The 18,117-nt window shown below is 42.3% G+C and overlaps 3 protein-coding genes across 5 annotated transcripts in view; all 3 read right to left on the reverse strand.

The window, feature by feature from the left end:
* Window positions 1-3,416, reverse strand: part of gpank1 (G patch domain and ankyrin repeats 1) — a 12,281-nt gene extending 8,865 nt beyond the window's left edge. Inside the window, exons 1-3 of the mRNA XM_086295200.1 lie at window positions 1,022-3,416; window positions 798-939; window positions 67-142 (exon numbers count right to left, since the gene is read on the reverse strand). Of these exons, the coding sequence (XP_086151326.1) occupies window positions 67-142; window positions 798-939; window positions 1,022-1,402 (599 nt within the window). The 5' untranslated portion in view covers window positions 1,403-3,416. The remainder of the gene's footprint in view (window positions 1-66; window positions 143-797; window positions 940-1,021) is intronic.
* Window positions 3,417-3,546: 130 nt separating this feature from the next.
* LOC147327521 (uncharacterized) lies at window positions 3,547-12,143 on the reverse strand. The gene is made up of 2 exons (XM_086295189.1): window positions 11,870-12,143; window positions 3,547-8,215 (listed from the first exon to the last, which is right to left on the reverse strand). Exon 2 carries the CDS (start codon window positions 8,093-8,095, stop codon window positions 5,045-5,047), a length of 3,051 nt encoding a protein of 1,016 aa, XP_086151315.1. The 5' UTR covers window positions 8,096-8,215; window positions 11,870-12,143; the 3' UTR covers window positions 3,547-5,044.
* A 2,138-nt stretch (window positions 12,144-14,281) lies between these two features.
* Window positions 14,282-18,117, reverse strand: part of LOC147327522 (protein sidekick-1-like) — a 287,609-nt gene continuing 283,773 nt past the window's right edge. For 2 of the 3 annotated variants that reach the window (XM_086295202.1, XM_086295201.1), the window contains one exon: window positions 14,282-16,121. In XM_086295202.1, the coding sequence (XP_086151328.1) occupies window positions 15,816-16,121 (306 nt within the window). In that variant the 3' untranslated portion in view covers window positions 14,282-15,815. The remainder of the gene's footprint in view (window positions 16,122-18,117) is intronic. The other variant, XM_086295203.1, reaches the window with a different exon arrangement.

The following is an 18,117-nucleotide window of genomic DNA, read 5'->3' on the forward strand; positions in this document are numbered from 1 at the left end:
GCCTGAATGATTTTACTGTGTGGTTATATTTAGATTAGAACTGTGTACCAATGAGAGTGTGCACACCTGCTATCAGACGGTGTGTCTCTCTTTGGTCTTCTCCCGTAGCTCAACAGCTCCTCCAACACGTCATTGTGACCAGCTGTGAAAAGAAATGAATGAGTTCAGTTCAAGGTCTTTATAGTCATCTTAAAACTTGGAGCCATGAAACTGAAAAAGACATAAAAACTCACTAAACCAACATTATGTTATTGCAAAACTAACTATGTTTTAATCTTTGTTAGTATAGTCATGTTTGACTACACTACAAGCTTTTATGGTCATCTTTATTCAGACTACAGTGGTGCATTTATGTTGCAAAACTGTCCTGAATTTTTTTAATTTCCACATTATATTGCCTTATAATAACAATTATAATAACAATAATAATAACAATAATAATAATAAATAAAAAGATTAAAACAGTAAAAGTAATGAAAATTAAACAAACAATTTCAAACAATAAGAAGTAAAAGTGAAACAGCTGAACCCACTGTGAATGAAAACGGACCTGAATTCAAAGAAAAACATCAAAATGAAATAGGAACAAATACTGAATAGAAAATCCAAAACTACAACAACACTGGCTCAGCTTCACTGCACACACAAACAGATATCGACCACTAATGATCAGATCTGAGCAAACATCTCGGAGCTGAATAACCGTCAGCTGGCACGTCACTATTTTTCCTTTCCTTAGCAACCAGTTTTGACCTGGGAGATGACTTCAGGGTTTCAACCATGTTTGTTGGTTATACCTTCCAGTGCCAGGTCTTTGGCATCCCTCCCCTTTGTGTCAACCACTCCGACCCAGGCCGCTCCGTGCTGCAGCAGAAGTCTCACAGCAGATCTTTGCCCTGACCAGCTTGCACACATTACAGCTGTCCAGAAGAAAGTATCCTGCAAGGGTGGAAAAAACAATACACTCTTTAAGCAAAATGTATCATTTCCCCCAAATGAAACAGAATCTTCATTATCATACCTGGTAGTTGATGTCGACCCCCTTTGAGAGGACCTCTTTGAGCCCAGGGATGTCTCCCTCATGGGCAAAGCGCAGTAGCCGCAGACCCAGCAGCTCCATGGTTCTTTCTGAGTGTCCAGTCTCTGATTGACTCCCTCCACTCTGGCCCCGCTGTGCTTCCACAGCTCTCACCCTCCTCATCGCTCTTCTCCTGGACTCTCTACTCTCCTGTCTAGTCTGACCTTTTGATCCATCTCCCCCTTTCTCATCTTTTGTTAAGCTTTCATAGAAACGCTTGGCCTCTTCCCCGCTGAGTCCGCTGCTTGTTTTTGAGCTGGACTGTTCCGCTTCAAAACTAAAAAGATCCTGCTCTCTGGCAGGAGTAAAGCCGAAAGCAGCCATAAGGAGTGACCGTAACTTCAGGTATCTCAGACAGGACGTTTTGTAGTTACGTGAAAGAAGCAGATCTTAAAGTCAGCGGTGTTTATATCTAACTGAGATATAAATGAGATGTTATCCAACATTGCAGTTTCCAAAAGACAGTTCACATGCTGGTACTGGATTTAGCCACATATTACATTTAACATTATACTTATAACAGGAAACTACCAGCCTCACAACGCTAGTTAGCATCAGTAGCTAAACATTAGACATACAATCGTTTCGGATTACCAACAAGATTCAGTCACCCCAAAGTCTCCTTAAAGCTCGTTTATGATGAAGATATAATATAACCTAGAGCCAAGTGTTAAACAGCCGATTACATTAAAACTTCTCGAGTCGATTCGATAACAGGAAGCAGCTTCAAAATAATGTCCTTATTTCCGTGGAAAAACAAGTGTGAATAACAGTGAGTGCTGCCACCTACCGTCTACTCCTTTACACTGCACCCTTTGATATCTCTCAATAACTAAATATATAATTCATAAACTCAGACGTCACTGCCACCTATTAAGCCTGATGCTGCTTTCGTTTTTACTTTTTTCAGTTTATATTTTTTTCATCCTGCCTTAAAAAATTAAAAAGAATTACTGGCCTTTTATTTCACTAAAATAGTTTAACATGCTTAATGCATTCAACATACAAGTACCACATTAATACGTGAAAGTCCTTTTTTAATCTACATCAATAAAATTCGATCTATGCAACTACTGTTCACACTGTGAGAATTGCATGGTGAAAAAGGTAACTAACACCTGTGCTTCCCCCACGTGTGATGTGTGGAAATCTTCAGACGTGTATCCCTTCTAGGAGCATATCTCGGCAACTGTAGTGTAACATGTTATTTCATGTCAGGTGATTTACACTTTGCATTCAGAGGTTGTTTTGCAAACACATATAGACAGAGGTCTGATTAAAATCAATATATCATATTTTAGTCTCAGTGACTGTGTTTTGTTTTTTCCTTATGTTAACCTGGCTGTTTCCTGACTACTTCGGACAATTTTATTAACTCATTTCCTTTATGTCATCATAAATCTTCATTTGGTCTCGTCTTTCTTCCTTGCTTTCGTTTTATGCCAACAAATGCAAGCTGTATGTACTTCTTTACCTTCCACAAAAGATCAGCCCTCCACAAGAAACAAGAAAAACTCCCCAAAACAAAAACTTCATCCTATTAAATTAATTAAATATGGAAGATTTACTGCAAGAAATTAACCAAGAATTGGTACATGGCACATGTAACACACAGTTTTATTTTTTACTCCACAGAAATATACTGCCACACAATAGTCTGTTTTCAAGCTGCCCGAAATGTGGGTGATTTTCAAAAGCTATCAGGGCAGTCGGGCCTGCAGAAGCTTTGATGAAGAGGAGTCCTTTTTTTTGTAAAATAGCAGACCGGGCTGGGTAGAAGACCCCCTCCTTTGTTCTGTTTTCTGCTCGCGTACACACCTGGAAACAATAATATGCCTGTTGCCATCACTGCTCTTTACAACACGACAGCAGCAAAGTCTGACACAGTGCTGCTGCTTCATTCTCGTGAGCAGCATCAAAAACGAAGAGCACTCAGAGAGCACAACGCCCACCTGAAAGGCAACGTCTTTACTAAAACTCTATTTTATTCCATTTTATTGGTACGGCGCCACTGTGTGGTCATACTGAAAAAGTAAAAAGTGTGTTGTATAGCTCTCGCCATGTCCTCGATATAGTTTTGATATAGCAAACCTGGGTACTCATGTTCCCCAACGCCTAGTATATTGTTGTAAAGTTTAAAACTAATCCATTAAAGATTGTGGGTAACATTAAGTTTTTCACATTTGTTGTGACCTGACCCGAATTTCACCAAAACTAAATCAGCTGCAGCCTGTTATTGGCATTTACCATCAAAACAAAATTAGAAAATATCTTGAAAACTGTGAATTCTTAACTGCTAACAAAAAGAACCAGTCACATACTCCCTCCCCCTTGAGGGAGAACTATTTTGTGTCACAGGACTTGACATCTGAAGCGAGTTTGAGTAACTAACAGATGAAACATGGAACGATGTCCATTCCTTTGTTTCTTTGGACACATCTGATGTGGTTTCACGGTCTCACAACAGGTACTGGTGAAGTGAATACGTTTTATTCTTAGGACACTTTTCCAAACACAGTTACAAAATGCTCACTTTCAGAGAAGCAAAAAGAATCAGACGTGTAAGATATGCCCACACATACAGATAAAAATGCTGAATCGCGATCGCTGAAACATTTTGGTGTCTGAGCGTTCAGTGTGTGTCGGCAGATGTGTGTGTCGAAGGCCAAAGATTTACATGCTGGTCACGAGTGTGACAGTCTGTAAGACCAGGGCGCTTTACAAAAGTGCTTCACAAGGGGGATAAATCAGGCACACGAGGGAGAGCCGTGAGCCTCAAAGAACAAACTGTCATGCAGAGCTTTTGTATTTCAAGAGTAATGATACGACTTCTTCAGTCCAGCTGTGAAACTTGCAGAAAACAGCAGAGACAAACTGTCAGGCATCTTACTGTACACACAGAAACCATTTGTGACACCAGTACTGTGGTTCTGCATGCTTTTCCCCATTAAGCAAAGTTTGGAAGCAAAAAGCAGCACATTCATGAACTTTTCAGAACAATCTAACGAGAAAACACAAATCCTGATGCGAAATGGGCTCTCTGCGTTAATTTACAAAGTTTTTTCAGTAGTAAAGAAATGAGCATTTTTAGAAGTGGGAGTTTTCTTCTTTTTTGCTGCTTTTCTGTAATTTGTCTTTTGTCTCCAATAGGCGTCGCATTTTGGCTCAGTATATGTGCTATAAGAAAGTTATAAAGTGCTATGTTTTTAGGTTATGATAGTCATGTTTGAGTAGGTTTGCAAGACACAAGAAAAAACAAACAAACACATTAAACAGGTTATTCTCTCTCACAGCATTTAAGACAGATGAACAGCAGCTCTGTGACTGGCTTTTCATCTGTGACTCAACATCAGTTTTCACCCTCACTGTCTAATGTCAATGAACAGAATTAAATGATTTGTAAGCCACTTAGAAGTAAAGAAGTGAGGGGTTGAGTGGGCTAACTCAAGAAGATCATTAAAAGTAAGAGTCAGAATTCAGAGAAATCTCTGCATGCAATAGGCGGGGACAAAAATCATACTGGAAGGCTGTGTTTAAAGTGACATGTGAGTAGTGGAAATCCTGGCATGGGCTCATAAATCATTAATATGACCAAAAAGGCATTAATCTTGATTCTTCTGAAAAGCTCATAAAAAATGATGTCTTTCACAATATCTGCTGTATTTATACTTTGCCCATTTGTGAAGTTTGGCTTCACAAAAACCTCCAGTTAAGCACTAACAAGTCTTTACTGGGACTGCCAGAAACTGATCTGTTAGTGTTGTTCATAATCCAAACCAATTATGTTACCTCATTTTTTATGTTCATGTCAGCCTAAATTTGCCTTAGTTATGCTTGCAATACATTTTGGTTTTGTATTCTTCCTCAAATATTAGTAAGGCATCAAACTCCAACAAACATGCAAAACCACTGGTACGGTCATTTCAAAGTAACCACCAAGCCTTTGTTGTTTTCCTTTCACTGCACTTAGGGGTGGAATTTACTGATGTGTCTGTTTCTGTCCCCGGTCTGTGTAAAAGTCTGTGCACAGTGGGGGCAGGAGTACGGTCTCTCCCCTGTGTGTATCCTCATGTGAACATTTAGTTTGTCTTTGCTAATAAAGCGTTTGCTGCAGCAGGTGCACGCATACGGTTTATCTCCCGTGTGGTAGCGCTGGTGCATCTTCAGCTCTGTCATGCGGCCATAAGTTCTACCGCACTGGGGACACTTGTAACTGGGCCGAACCTCCATGTGCTGTCTGCTGTGTAGGCGCAACCCGCTGGACGACCTGAAACTCTTACTGCACTGGGAACACTGGAAAGGTTTTTCTCCTGTGTGGATGTGCACATGTAGCTTGAGGCTCGCTGCGGATGGGAAGCCGTTCCCACAGATGGAGCAGAGATGAGGTCTCTCCCCTGTGTGGATCGTCAGGTGTTTCTCCAGCTTATTCTTGTTCAGGAACGTCCTCCCGCAGACGGAGCAGGTCTGCGGCTGCTCTCCCTCGTGTGAACTCATGTGTTCCGTCAGCTCCATCAGGGTGGAGAAAGCAAAATCGCACCGAGTGCAGGAGTAGGGCCTCTCCTTCTTGAATTTCCTGTGTTTGAGGCAGTGCTGCTCTAGATCTTCCCTCTCCTCAAAGGTTTCAATACAACAGGTGCACTGGTACGGTCTTTCTTCAGTATGAGTCCGCAGGTGATACTTCAAAGCGGTTAACTGCAGAAAGACGGTGTCGCAGTGTGGACATTTAGATTCGCGCCTGTTATGGACCATTAAGTGCCTCTTATAGTGGGAAAGCTTGAGGAAGTGTTTGCGGCACAGTGCACAGTAATACTGTTCGCTTTCATGACTTTGCTCGTGCTTCTTCAGAGCATACTCAACTTTAAACTTCTTTCCACACGTGCTGCAGGAATAAGACTTCTGATGCACCGCCATGTGTACCTCCAGTTCTTCAAGACTACCAAAGGTTTCATCACACTTTGGGCAGGTCCCCTTGTTTTCTTTCACATGTACCTCCAGGTGTTTGTTGAGGTCTTCCACAAAGGCAAAGTCTGTCTGACAATCAGGGCACGTGAAACACTCCCCATTCGATGCTTTCCTATGAGTCACTAAGTGCCGTTTCAAGTGATACATTCGGCGGAATTCTTTGCCGCAGTCGCCACAGACGAGGCTTCGAGGACCCGACGCGACCTTCTTGTGTAATTTAAGGTGACTCGCAAGCGCAGCCTTCTCCTTGAACTGTTTATCGCATGCGAGACATGTCAGGCCTTCGACTGCGTGGGTTTTCTTGTGCGCTCTCATATCGAGCCAGCTACTGAAACTTTTGCCACATTTAGAGCAGATGTATTTGCCCAGATTGTGCTGGTTCCTCACATGTCGGGTCATGTGGTAGGACTGGCTAAAAGTCATGGCGCAGACAGGACAGCTGAAGGGTTTCTCCTTTGTGTGTGTCCTCATGTGTCTCATGAGTTTGTTTGGCCCTCTAAAGCGTCTGTTTATGCAGATGGGACAGAAATGGCCTTTTGTTTTCGCAGTGGCGGTGGGGTTTTCTTTCGGTCTCCCTTCATCTTGAGATGGTGCTTCATCGGAATTTCCTTCTTCCATCAAAACATTCGCTTTGGATCCCGTATCCTGAAAATCCCTGTTACCGAAAGCTGGATCGTCACTTGTTATTTCTTCAATCTTCACTTCGACTCTCTCGATTTGCTGAGAACTTTGTCCCTCTGTGTGGGTAGAGAAACTTTTGCTGTCTGACTCGACATGACTAGAAAACACGTCGCTGTTGGATAATTTTTCACGACATTCTGGATATGACAGAACATCTGACTTGTGCTTCCTCTTGTGACTTTTCAACTCTGCAAAGCTCTCTAAAGTTATCCCACAGGCAGTGCAGACATGCTGTCCTGCACCGTGCTGGTTCCTCAGGTGTCGGGTCATGTGGTACGACTGGCTGAAGCTCATAGAGCAGACAGGGCAGTTGAACGGTTTCTCCTTTGTGTGAGTCCTCATGTGTCTGGCAAGCTTGTGAGCGTCTCTGAAGCGGCGATCGGGGCAGATGGGACAGTAGGGACCTTTTGGTTTAGTTGAAAATGGATCAAAGTCCTCATCATTGGTGTTGTCGTCATCCTCAAAACCATCACTAGTTTTGTTGTACCTGTGCTTGTTCAGCTTGTGTAAAGATGAAGATGAGGCTCCATTTTCATTATCGCAAGTCAGATTGGTCTCACTAGTAGTCTGAGACTCTGCATCATTGTCATTATTACAGAGCTTATCATTGCTGTAGCAGTTACCTTTGGGTTTGAGTGACTGAGTTTTAGTCAAGCGCGTGTTTGTTTTTGACCTTTTTTCCCCACGGCGAGGCCTTCCTCTTTTAGCTTTTCTTTGAACCGGTGGTTCTAAGTCATCTCCAATGTCCACGCTGACTTCATGAATATCAAACAGCTGAGATCCATTTAGCAAGGTTTCCACTTCTTTACCAATAACTAACGCTGTGGTCAAAGTCAGACTTTCTCTCCCATTCAGAAGCCTCTCTCTGAGCTGTGGGTAGCTTGTTTTCTCAATCAGCTGATTCAAGAGGAGTTCATCCTTCAAGTGTCCATAACTGCAAGGCCTGAGCAGCTCTTCTAAAGCAGACACAAACTGATCTACAGTCTCTCCAGGCATCTGAGCCCTTTGGTGGAATTTAAGGCGGTGCATCTGAGTGGTGTGATCAGAGCTGAAGTAAGCTGTCAGTGTTGATATGGCTGCTGCGTAGGTGGTGTCATTTTGGATCAGTGTTGTGAAGATACGCTGCCCCTCCGGGCCAAGGCAGTTCTGTAAGAGCAGACACTTACTGGAGTCGACCAGCTCTTTTTCACTGAGTGCTTCGACATAGTGTTCGAACGCTTTGAGCCATTTAGACCAAAGCAAGGCTGGCTCACCGTGGACAGGCAAGAAAGGTGGAGGCGGGGACAGGATTATCAGCAGTGGCTCTGCAAGGGGCTCCAAAGCAGGGTCCTGTTTTATCACATCCTCATCTACCTTCACAGATACTTCACTCATTGTTAGGTTTTATGAAGTTTGCTCACAGGGGCTAATTTTTTCCTTCTCCCAGTCCAGTAAGACTTCACTCACTCTAAGACGTCACTCTGTGAACTCTGTGTTCCTGCCATCCGAGCTCATCTAGGAAAACAGTAAAATATACAAACACAAATTAGCTTCAGGCGTAGTTTCTCCACATGCAGATTATTTCACTAAAATACACGCCTCACTATAATTACAGCAGCTTAATACCACAGTCTAATAATAACTCACACATTCATTGAGGTTATTATTCATTTTGAGTTCATTTATGTTAATAAAGGAAAATAGCTTTACTTGTTGTAACTCTGACCTTAACCTTAAGCATGATTTGGGCGAAGACTAATTAGATCATCACTGTGTGCAAGTTTCACTACACTCTGACCAATAACGTAGGAGTGGCAGCGATTCTTGAGAATAATAGTTGGATGGTTCTCTGTGACTGAATTAAGTTGCATTATTGGTCGGTGGGATGAATGTGTTAGCAAGGTATGTTGAGCCTGTAGTCAGAGTTTTCTGTGTTATGCAGACGGCTCTCATTTTACTTGGCTAGATCACCATGCTGAATTTTGCATTTCTCAAACTGGTTGAACTGGCTGTTCAGAATTTCAGTTTCAAATCAGCTGAAAATGCCACATTTTCATTGATCTTATTTGTATTTGCTTTACATGTTTTATATGTGCAGTAGAGCAGGGCGATATGGCCAAAAATATTTATCACGACATATATTAGAAAATTTGCGATAACGATATAACCGATGATATAATTGATGCGAGACAAAATACAACTCCACAACATTACTAGCGCAAAAAGACAACCTTCCATTTATTTTCACTTAAACAAGAAGCTGGTTTTTATGTACATTAAAGCTTTATAAAAATGTAACAGTGCAAATGCAAATTCCTTGCTGAAAGTTTAACCAAAAGGCATTTCCAGTAGAAATGGGCTGACATATCCTGAGCATAACCATGTATAATATCTACTGAAGTTAAAAAGAGGTGCTTTGCAACATTAAACTGCAGTGTGCAGTACGTATTTTTCGGACCATAAGGTGCAACCTTGTATTGTGGATGGATTATCTCAGTTGTTCTCCTGACTGAAGTTTGGTCCGTTTACAGCATCCTGCCATGCGATTGCATTTGTCTCTAACTATCAGGAACTTTAACGTTAACTTTTATAAGTGGAAAAGTGTTAGAGTTCATCCTCCAGCTTCACTGTTTATGTTATGCTAACATAGCTGTGTCGCTAGCGATCAGGTAGCACATTATTATATACCAGCTAGCCCAACTTCAGTAACCCTACAAACGTCACTGCTGTTTAGTTTCCTGTCTTCATTTATGTTGGAAGTGATAGCAGAGCTGTACGTTTGAATTTTTCCAGAAATCTCTCAGTCAGAACATGCTATATCATGCTTAGGTAACTAGCGAAACTAGCGAGCTAACTTCCGCTAGCTTCCTGCTAACTTCTAACTCCGTTAAATGTAATACATTTTGTTTTCATGGATGCCTGGAAGTTAAACTTCATAGTTTCACCTGGTTAAGCAGCAATGCTGATCGTTTTATTAAAGATGAAAGAATTTAGACAGTTTTTAACGCTCAGTGATGCTGCAGTGTTGTTTGACCTGAAGCATACGGAGTTTAGGACCCAGATTACTCCCAGATTTAAGAGCATCTTAGTCCGACAAATACGACAATAACGACGGCCGCTTGCATGTTCTGCAAAAAAATGTGCTTTGTGGTGTATCTGACGGACAAACACCAAACCAGTTCCACATCACTGAAGTTGCACCATTTTTACAAACCAATTCTGGTTCATCTGTTTCACTCAACAATCGGCCATGTGCGTATGAAAACAAAGGCACTGCGCATGCGCGTTTTACTCATATTCTATCGCGATAATTCATTTTCCTATTGTTGCCTAACATTATACCGGTATTACTGTGAACGGTATAATATGGCCCAGCACTAATGTGCAGCTTGTTAAGCTTCACCTTACTAACACCACAGGATGAAGCCCAGCTGTAATGCAAACTTCACATTGCATTGTCTGGCAAATTTACAAAAAAAATCTATGTTTTTATGTTTGCTTCTACTATTTTTTTTTAACACTGCTGGAACACTTCCTCAAATAGTGTAACTACCTTTAAACTAGGTTATATTACTCTCACTTCCACCTTGCAAAAAGTAAAAGTGGCTTCTATGTTTTCTGAGTGGACTAGGCAGTGCTTAGCTGATTGAGTTTCTGTGAAACTCCCCTTTTTATTTGAGCACATGCAGATCCTAAAGTAGAAAGGCTGTGTTAACACAGAGAGATTATAACCAGCGCTGCGATACCTGCCACTGTCCAATTTGCACAAAACAGCTTCATCAGGGATTCAAACGGGCCATATTTTTATGGTAAGCCGTGGTGAGAGGCTGCTAGATGTCGATTGCAGTTGCAGTGAAGTTGCCTGTTTACCTGAATTGCACAGACCTGGAGAATGGTCAGCTGGCAAATGAATAGTGGACATGTGAAATTGGTCAAAAATAGAAATATGGTGCTGCACTGAAAACTGCCTTGTGATTGATTTGGTTGCCTGTACTTTGGAACACGTCAACCTGTCTGTAAACAATTACCAGCTGCTGACGAGCAAATGACTTCTTGTTCCAAAGTGACATCTTTTGAAACATGTTAGTTTTAGTAGTAGGGCACAAGGTGTCCTCTGCAGACAATCACTCCTCATGCAGTCTGACAAACCCTGTATCGTTTAATTACTGCTTGGTACCATCGTTAATTGTGACAGCCAATTTTGATTTAGTTTTAGTCATAATCTTTTGACTAAAATCTTCTTTGAGTCTTATTCATAATTTAGGGATCTGAATTCTTTCAGCTTTAGTAGAATAAATCTAAAGTTTATTGTTTATTGTAAAAGTCTGTGGTGAGAGTTGCTCCACACGGTTTACAAAATGTCTTATTTTCCCTGATATCAAATGTGAAATGTTTCATTCTGGTCTCCTGGTCCTCTCAAGTGCTGACGTTTTGTCATGTGTTCATGAGAAACCGGGCAGCGAGGTTAAACGTGTACGTCTAACCTTGCTGCACAAGGACACTACTTCTGACTGGATGCCTTCCAAACTCCTCCCGCCTTTCTACAAAACTTAATTGGTTCTGATTGGATCTCTGGAATATTTTTATCTTGGTGTATTAGTTGATGAAAGCCCATCTATGAATCCTCACAGTGGTTAGGGTCGTGGGGGACTGGAGGTATCCCGGCTACCATACAGTGAGAGGCACTGTACATGCTGGACCGATCGAACAGCCAGAATTACTGGTCAAAGAAATTAATGCTGCTTGGTGGTTAGTGAGTGTTTAAAGACAAGTTGCCGTCTTCCAAAAAATTACTGTTTCAGCTCCTTGTCCATTATGGCCACCCTCTCTTTAAGCCAACTTTTCTGCCTCCTTCAGTGGAAAAACTTCAAGTGCTTAATTATAAAAATAAGCTGGACATTTTGTCTTTTCCACGCACATCAGAATCAAACTGATCACCTCCCTCAAAGAAATAATCGCAGTAGGTTATACCAGTATGATGGTGACTCTGGCCCCCTCAAAGTGAGTGACTGCGGCGCGGCCCTGCGACCAGCAACACGGTGCACGCGCTAACGGTTTTTAACGTCCCTCTTCCACAGCGTCAAAGGGAAGAGAAGATTTTATAGCCACAGAGAAAAGAGGAAGCACTGAAGGAAGCATGAAGGAATGGAGGAGGACGCGAAAACTCACCAAACCAAACTGGGTCACAAGTCACGGCACGGACAGACGGACGGACGAAGAGACGGCGGGGGGAGGGACCGCAGACTCAGCTCCGAGCCGCAGCCGTCAGCATCCCGGCAGCATGCTCCTCTCTGCAGCCGCGCACTTTAAAACACTCATTACATCTAAACGCTATGCTCACAACCAAAGCATGGAGTGAAAAACATAACCGCCATGTTAGCAGAGCTTCTTCCGGACACTGCCTCCCCTCTCACGGGGGTCTGTGTCAGCGCCCCACAGCGCCCTCAGCTGGCTGGAGGGGCGTATAATCCGCGACCCTTAGCCTTAACTTTAGCGGAAACAGCTGCTTTCTTCTACTAAGACCAAAGAGGTATTTTTATATTCAATACTTCATTAACGATTAACAATTTGTTGACCACTTAAAGTGTATCCCATTAAAACAATAACGTGTCTCAGTGTCTCTGTAAGGTGTTGCACATTTTCCGGATGCATCAATGGATTTGAATAAGGCAGAAGGTAAACAGGGAAGCAAGTTTAATGAAATCTCGTTTCACCTCATTTCTTCTGATTCTTTACGGTCTGAAGATTTCCATCAGTGTTAACGAATGCTTTAACTAATTAACGTTATTTATTAAAGTATTCACCTGCTGTCTGGGATTGAAACAAAAACATGGCAGCACAATCGGTGGTGGTGTGTTGTGAAGTACCTGTGGGGAATAAATGCACCGTGAGCTGCTCAAACCAGTGTTACAGACTTTTAATGAGACTTTAAAAAAAGTTTACAGTGTGCCGCACTCTTACTCAAACTGTTTCTCTCCTGTTTGAGGGATTTCTGTGCTTTGTGTGTGTTTTTCTTCGTCTCATTATTGCTGCACGCACACTTTGGGGACACAGGATCCAAACAGTGTTACTGCTGAAGGTTGAACAATATTTTAAGTATACTTCTGCATTTGGGAAGAGACAGAGGCATCAGAAACAAATGCATGCCAAAGCCTTTTATTGGTTGAACCGACTTTTAATTTGCAAATAAACCAAAAATTGCAGATTCACTGTGTTGCAGCTGTTATTAAATTAAATTAAACTTAATTTATATATTATGTGTATAATCACAACAGCAGTTCTTCAAGGCACTTTATAATGTAAGATAGAGATCCTATGATAATATAGAGAAAACTAACAATCAGATGACCGCCTTTGAGCAAGCACTTGGCAACTGTGGGAAGGAAAAACTCCCTGCTTTACCCTATCCGATTGGGGATGATGAGAAACAGGACAAAAAAAAAAAAACACCAGGTATGTGAGGATTTCCATTTTATACTTATGTTTCACCCACTCCGATTGCATTTGACCACATAACTTTTCCTTGTAGATGAAGAGTTTTCAGGATTTCTCATAAAAGCATACTAAACTTGTCAGTGTCTTGGTAATGATCAAACAACTTTTAAAGCTGCTGTACTTTTAAGATCGTTATCCCGTTGAAAGGTCCATGTGCAGTACATTTTCAGCTTTCAGAGAAGACTAACATATCTTCAAACACTCAGCGTGTTGCAGAATTTAAGGTTAGATCAGTTACTGCAAGCTGCACAGTCCCCGAGGGAGTGAAGTAACCGGAGCATTTCCACCACCCTTACTCACAGTGGATATGACTTTCTGCTGCTTTGGCTTGCCCTAAATGTCTTCTTACTGCTGTGGTCCCCCCAAAACCAGACTGTTTTTTGTTTTTTAGTTTAAATATATGATATGTTTGCTAAGTGCGGTTGGGAATAAAATTAAAGTTTCTGACATGCACAAATCGTTAAGGTTTTATTTACATTGTAAAGTGTAAATAAATTACATTTATTTACACTACATTCACACAATTCTTTCTCTGCAGCAAAGGCTTTTCCTGACGTCCAGGTTTACACAGCAGATCCTGAAAGCAGCGTCTCAGCGCTGACATCTAATCTGAGCCTCCGACTGTAATTTCAAGGCTTTAATGGTGTGATAAATGCGGGGAACTGACTACTTTTTCTACCACTGATTGTTGGCTTTTTCAATGTAACTGAACAATTTCCAAGGGTTGTACTTGTTTTTTTTCAAAAACAAGACAATTTTCTGAAGAACATGTATTTTGATATATTAAAATTACCTTTTTGGACTTCTACCTTAAGGTTTTTAATGCGTGGCTTTAACCACCTTATACTGCAGATTTGAAAAGAGCGCAGCACGACTATAATGAATGCACTTTGCAAAAAGGCACTTCACAACACTGAATAAATCTTTAAATAAAAAAGAAAGAAAGAAAAAAAGCTTTGGCACCCCCCTTTCCTTCTTTTTAATAAAATCCCCACAAGCAAAGCATTATTCATTCCTCTGAACATGCTACATGTGAAAGCACCGCCTTAAATCGGTTTACGCAATGAAGACAATGATGCAAGGAGACACTGTTGCAACACAACGGACCACACAGACACACGGGTAAACAATGACCATTTATTCACACACTGTATGGGGCTCAGGCGTGACAGGGTGAGGCGAGGCTGTTGGCTGGCGGGGCGGGTGAGGAACCTTTAAAGTATACATGATGAGCAAAAACCTTACAGAGAAATTTTATTTGCACTTGAAGAAAAGTACAATGTACATGTGTGGTCTGGATTGCTGCTCCTTGAGGTGATGGTGGGGCTTCATGAAGTTCAACCATACTCAGTCTGAAGGAGGAGAAACCTCTTAAACATCCCGGGCACTTGTTCCACTCTGTCAGTCACTGTGTCTTACACTAGTAAACGTCTTCTCCTCTCTCTTGTCAGTAAGTGTACGTGAATGTTCTCCAGTGCCGTTTACTTTGACTCGCACAAACATGGTCAGACTACATACAAGAGCACACGCAGTAGAAAGTAGAGTCTCCCTGTACAAAATCCATCTCACAAAATATACAAACATACGCACAGTGGCACACTTTGCTCAGCAGTGAACTACACGGACGGATGAACAAGCTTCTGAAATTAGCAACTCACACGCATGCTCGTACGCACACGTCTCACAGTGAAATTCATTTTATTTAAAAATGTAACCTCGAACAGAACAGATATGAAGTGTGTGTGTGGAGGGTGGAGAAAGCAGGGAAGGGGTCAACTCAGTGCAAGTATTATGGCTTGGGAGCACTGATAACAGGCAGTAGACGGTAAAAAAAAACATGGTTTCCATTTAGTCCACACTGTTCTCAGAAAGCACTCAGCACCCTTATTATGGATGCTGAATGCCAAAGAAGCCCTGCCACGCTCACTCTCCATCCTTTTCAAGTTAAAAAACAAAAAAACAACTGTGATTATCGATTGTTTTCTTCTTCTGTGGTGTTCTTTTAAAGCTGACAGCTCCGAGTTTGTGTACGTGAACCAGCCTGTGAACAAAAGCTGCTCCGTTCTGTGCCGTCTCTTAACAACTCTCCTCAACCTTGAAGCTTCTCTCTCCCAGTGGGAGATACTGAAATGGTGCATCAGAGAGAGAGTGTGAGTGTGTGCGTTCTTGTGCACTTATGTGTAAAATACAGAAAACAGAGGATAATCTTTGTGCTGAAATCCAGGATCCATCAGCTTGAGGTTGAATTCTCTCTTTGACAATAACACATAGTGACTAATCTAGTCATCACTCTTGGCGGAGCGTCTCTGGAATAGGCAGGAATATCAGGTGGTGAATGTGTGTTTGTGAGCACAGTGACACAGAGGCGTAAAAGAGCTGCACACACACACACACACACACACCCGTCAACTTGGGGCCTGCGTGAACGGGGGGAGAAGGCGAGTGAGAAGTTTAAGTTTAGTCCTTCGGGGCATGAAGGGGTGATTCAACACCAGTCCGTCCCACGTCTCCTCACCTCGTCTTCTGTCTCCTTTAGTCCAAACGCACGCCAGCGCTCTCCTTTCCTTCAATACATGTGTACATGTGTGAATAGTATCTTGTGCGGATTTTGTCTCTAGAGTCAAACGAATGAGGAGAATCCCGTCACAGGCGTGCGTGACCCTGGCGGGTTGGTGTTGGGATTAACGTGCGTGTGCGCCGGCTGCCCCGTGGGTGTGTACGCGCCCCCTGTGCTGTGCTGGGTGACCACGGTCTGGTAGTAGGGTTCTGTATCTGCGGTAGCGCACTCCTCATAGCCAAAAGACGTGCCGATGCCTTTAAGCCCCTTGGGCTGCCGCTTCCAGGAGTTGTAGTAGGTGGGGTCGCTCATGTAGTGGTTAACGAAGGAGTGCTTCGGCTGCTCGTCCTCGTAGTCGCTGTCTGTCAGCTGGATACAAACCCAAACAAAGTTAGAGGTGGAAGTTTTTTAAGGAGACACAGACAGACACACAGCCTTTCAGTTAAATGATGCAGAACCAGAGGAATACTGTTTTTTTCTCTTGTCATAACCTGTCATTGGAATTACCCACAATGCAACTCCGAGATTCTGGAGTGGTACGCTAGTAGCATTTCATTTCCCTTCCAGGCCCTGGCCTCAAGCAGACGTGACGAGCAGCAGGTTGTTTTCCCCCTAAAGTTTTTTTTTGTACCTCTAAAGACCTATTAATGTTTTGATGTGTAAAATTGCTGCACTTCCTTGTTGAGATGGGCTCTAATAGATGCCAGTGTTTTGTAATTTGATAGCCGACACTTAGGACTCAATAGAAAAGGCTGGACTTGAACCGAGGACGCTGAGAGCACAGGCTCTTCTTCTTGGATGGCACGTTACCGAGCCCTTTGGCTAATTCAACCTGATCAATCTGCTTTGGAGGCAGAAGTCTGGAGAGCTCACTGATTCTCACTATCATTCTTTCTTCTTATTTTAACTGGCAACCGCCAGTGCTACACCTTAGCCTCCTACGCTTTGCCTTGTTCTCGAGTTATCGCATTCACGAGGGGTAAAAACATTAGCACAGTGTGTAACACTTCCTCAATCAGACACACAGAAGAGCTGCCCTTCTTTTAACCGTGTAGATTTTTACAAACCATTACAGGGATGGAGCTGATAAGGAGTGGCAGGGAGGAAATGAATTTTCTTAAACAAGCTAATGTTCACAGATGTAAATGTAAACAGACTACACACACACATTGACGAAAGCAAAGATGAAACAGGAAATTAGTGTAGTTCAGTTCAGGCTTGAACCAGACAGTTTATAGTCTGTACACAAAATGATGCCCTCTGTCCTTTAACAGAACAACACAGGAGGCATTGCAGACATGCAGAAGATGTTGTATAATGTAGACCTACAGACTTATGAAAAAGACTCAGTGCTATCCTGGAAAACTAAGGATGTAGAAGCTTGTAGAAACACCTGAGGAGCAATAACTTCAATTACTACTACTAAAGGTGTTTTTCCTGACTTTATCATCTCTGGCATCGTTGTGGAGGACTTTTGGCCTACTCTTCTTTACAACATTGCAGGAATTCATTTATGCAAAGCTCTATTTAGGTCCCACCACAGCATTTCAATCAGGTTGATATCAAGACTTTGACTGGAGCATTGCAACTCCTTGATCATTTTCTTGTTCAGTCATTCTGTAGATTTGCTGCTGTGTTTGGGATCACTGTCCCGTTGCATGACCAAGCTTTAGCTTTCAGACAGATGGCCTCACATTTGACTCCAGAATTATTTAGTATCGAGAGGAGTTCATGGTGGACTCAAGCAAGGTGCCCAGGTCCTGTGGCTGAAGAAAGCCCAAAGGATCACCTCTCTGCTACCGTGCTTGACAGTTGGTATGAGTTGTTTGTACTAATGTGCTCCGTTTGGTCTCCACCAAACATGGTGCAGTGCATCATGGCCAAACATATCCACTGTGGTGTCGTCTGTCCAGAGGACATTGTTCCAGAAGTCTTGTTTCTTTGCTCAGATGCAACTTTTCAAACCTAAACCACGCTGCCATGTTTGTTTTGGAGACATCCTTGTGGTAACCCCTCCAAACAAAGCACACTCGTTCAGTATTTTTTCTAATTGTACTGTCATGACCATTTAACATGTAGCTCATGGATTTTTTGCAGTTTCTCTGAGCATTGCATAATCTGAGCTTGGGCAAATTTCCTGGCATGTCCACTCCTGGGAAGTGAACACCTGAATGCTCTAGACCAGCAAACTGCAAACACCTGGTTTTACAGAGGTGCTCACACTTACAGTTAATCAGGTCAAATTGATTATGCATTTAGTTTTGATGGAAGCAGTGAGGATAAACGTAGATTTTAACAGCCCTCTATGCAGTCTGTCAAAACTTTTGTACAATATAAAGTCATGATATGGAAAAATCAAGACGTC

This window comes from Aulonocara sp. 'chitande type north' Nkhata Bay, linkage group LG6 (genome assembly GCF_057382095.1).
Source record: "Aulonocara sp. 'chitande type north' Nkhata Bay isolate Kocher_YH1m ecotype deep benthic linkage group LG6, A_spYH_male_GT1.1, whole genome shotgun sequence".
NCBI lineage: Eukaryota > Metazoa > Chordata > Actinopteri > Cichliformes > Cichlidae > Aulonocara > Aulonocara sp. 'chitande type north' Nkhata Bay.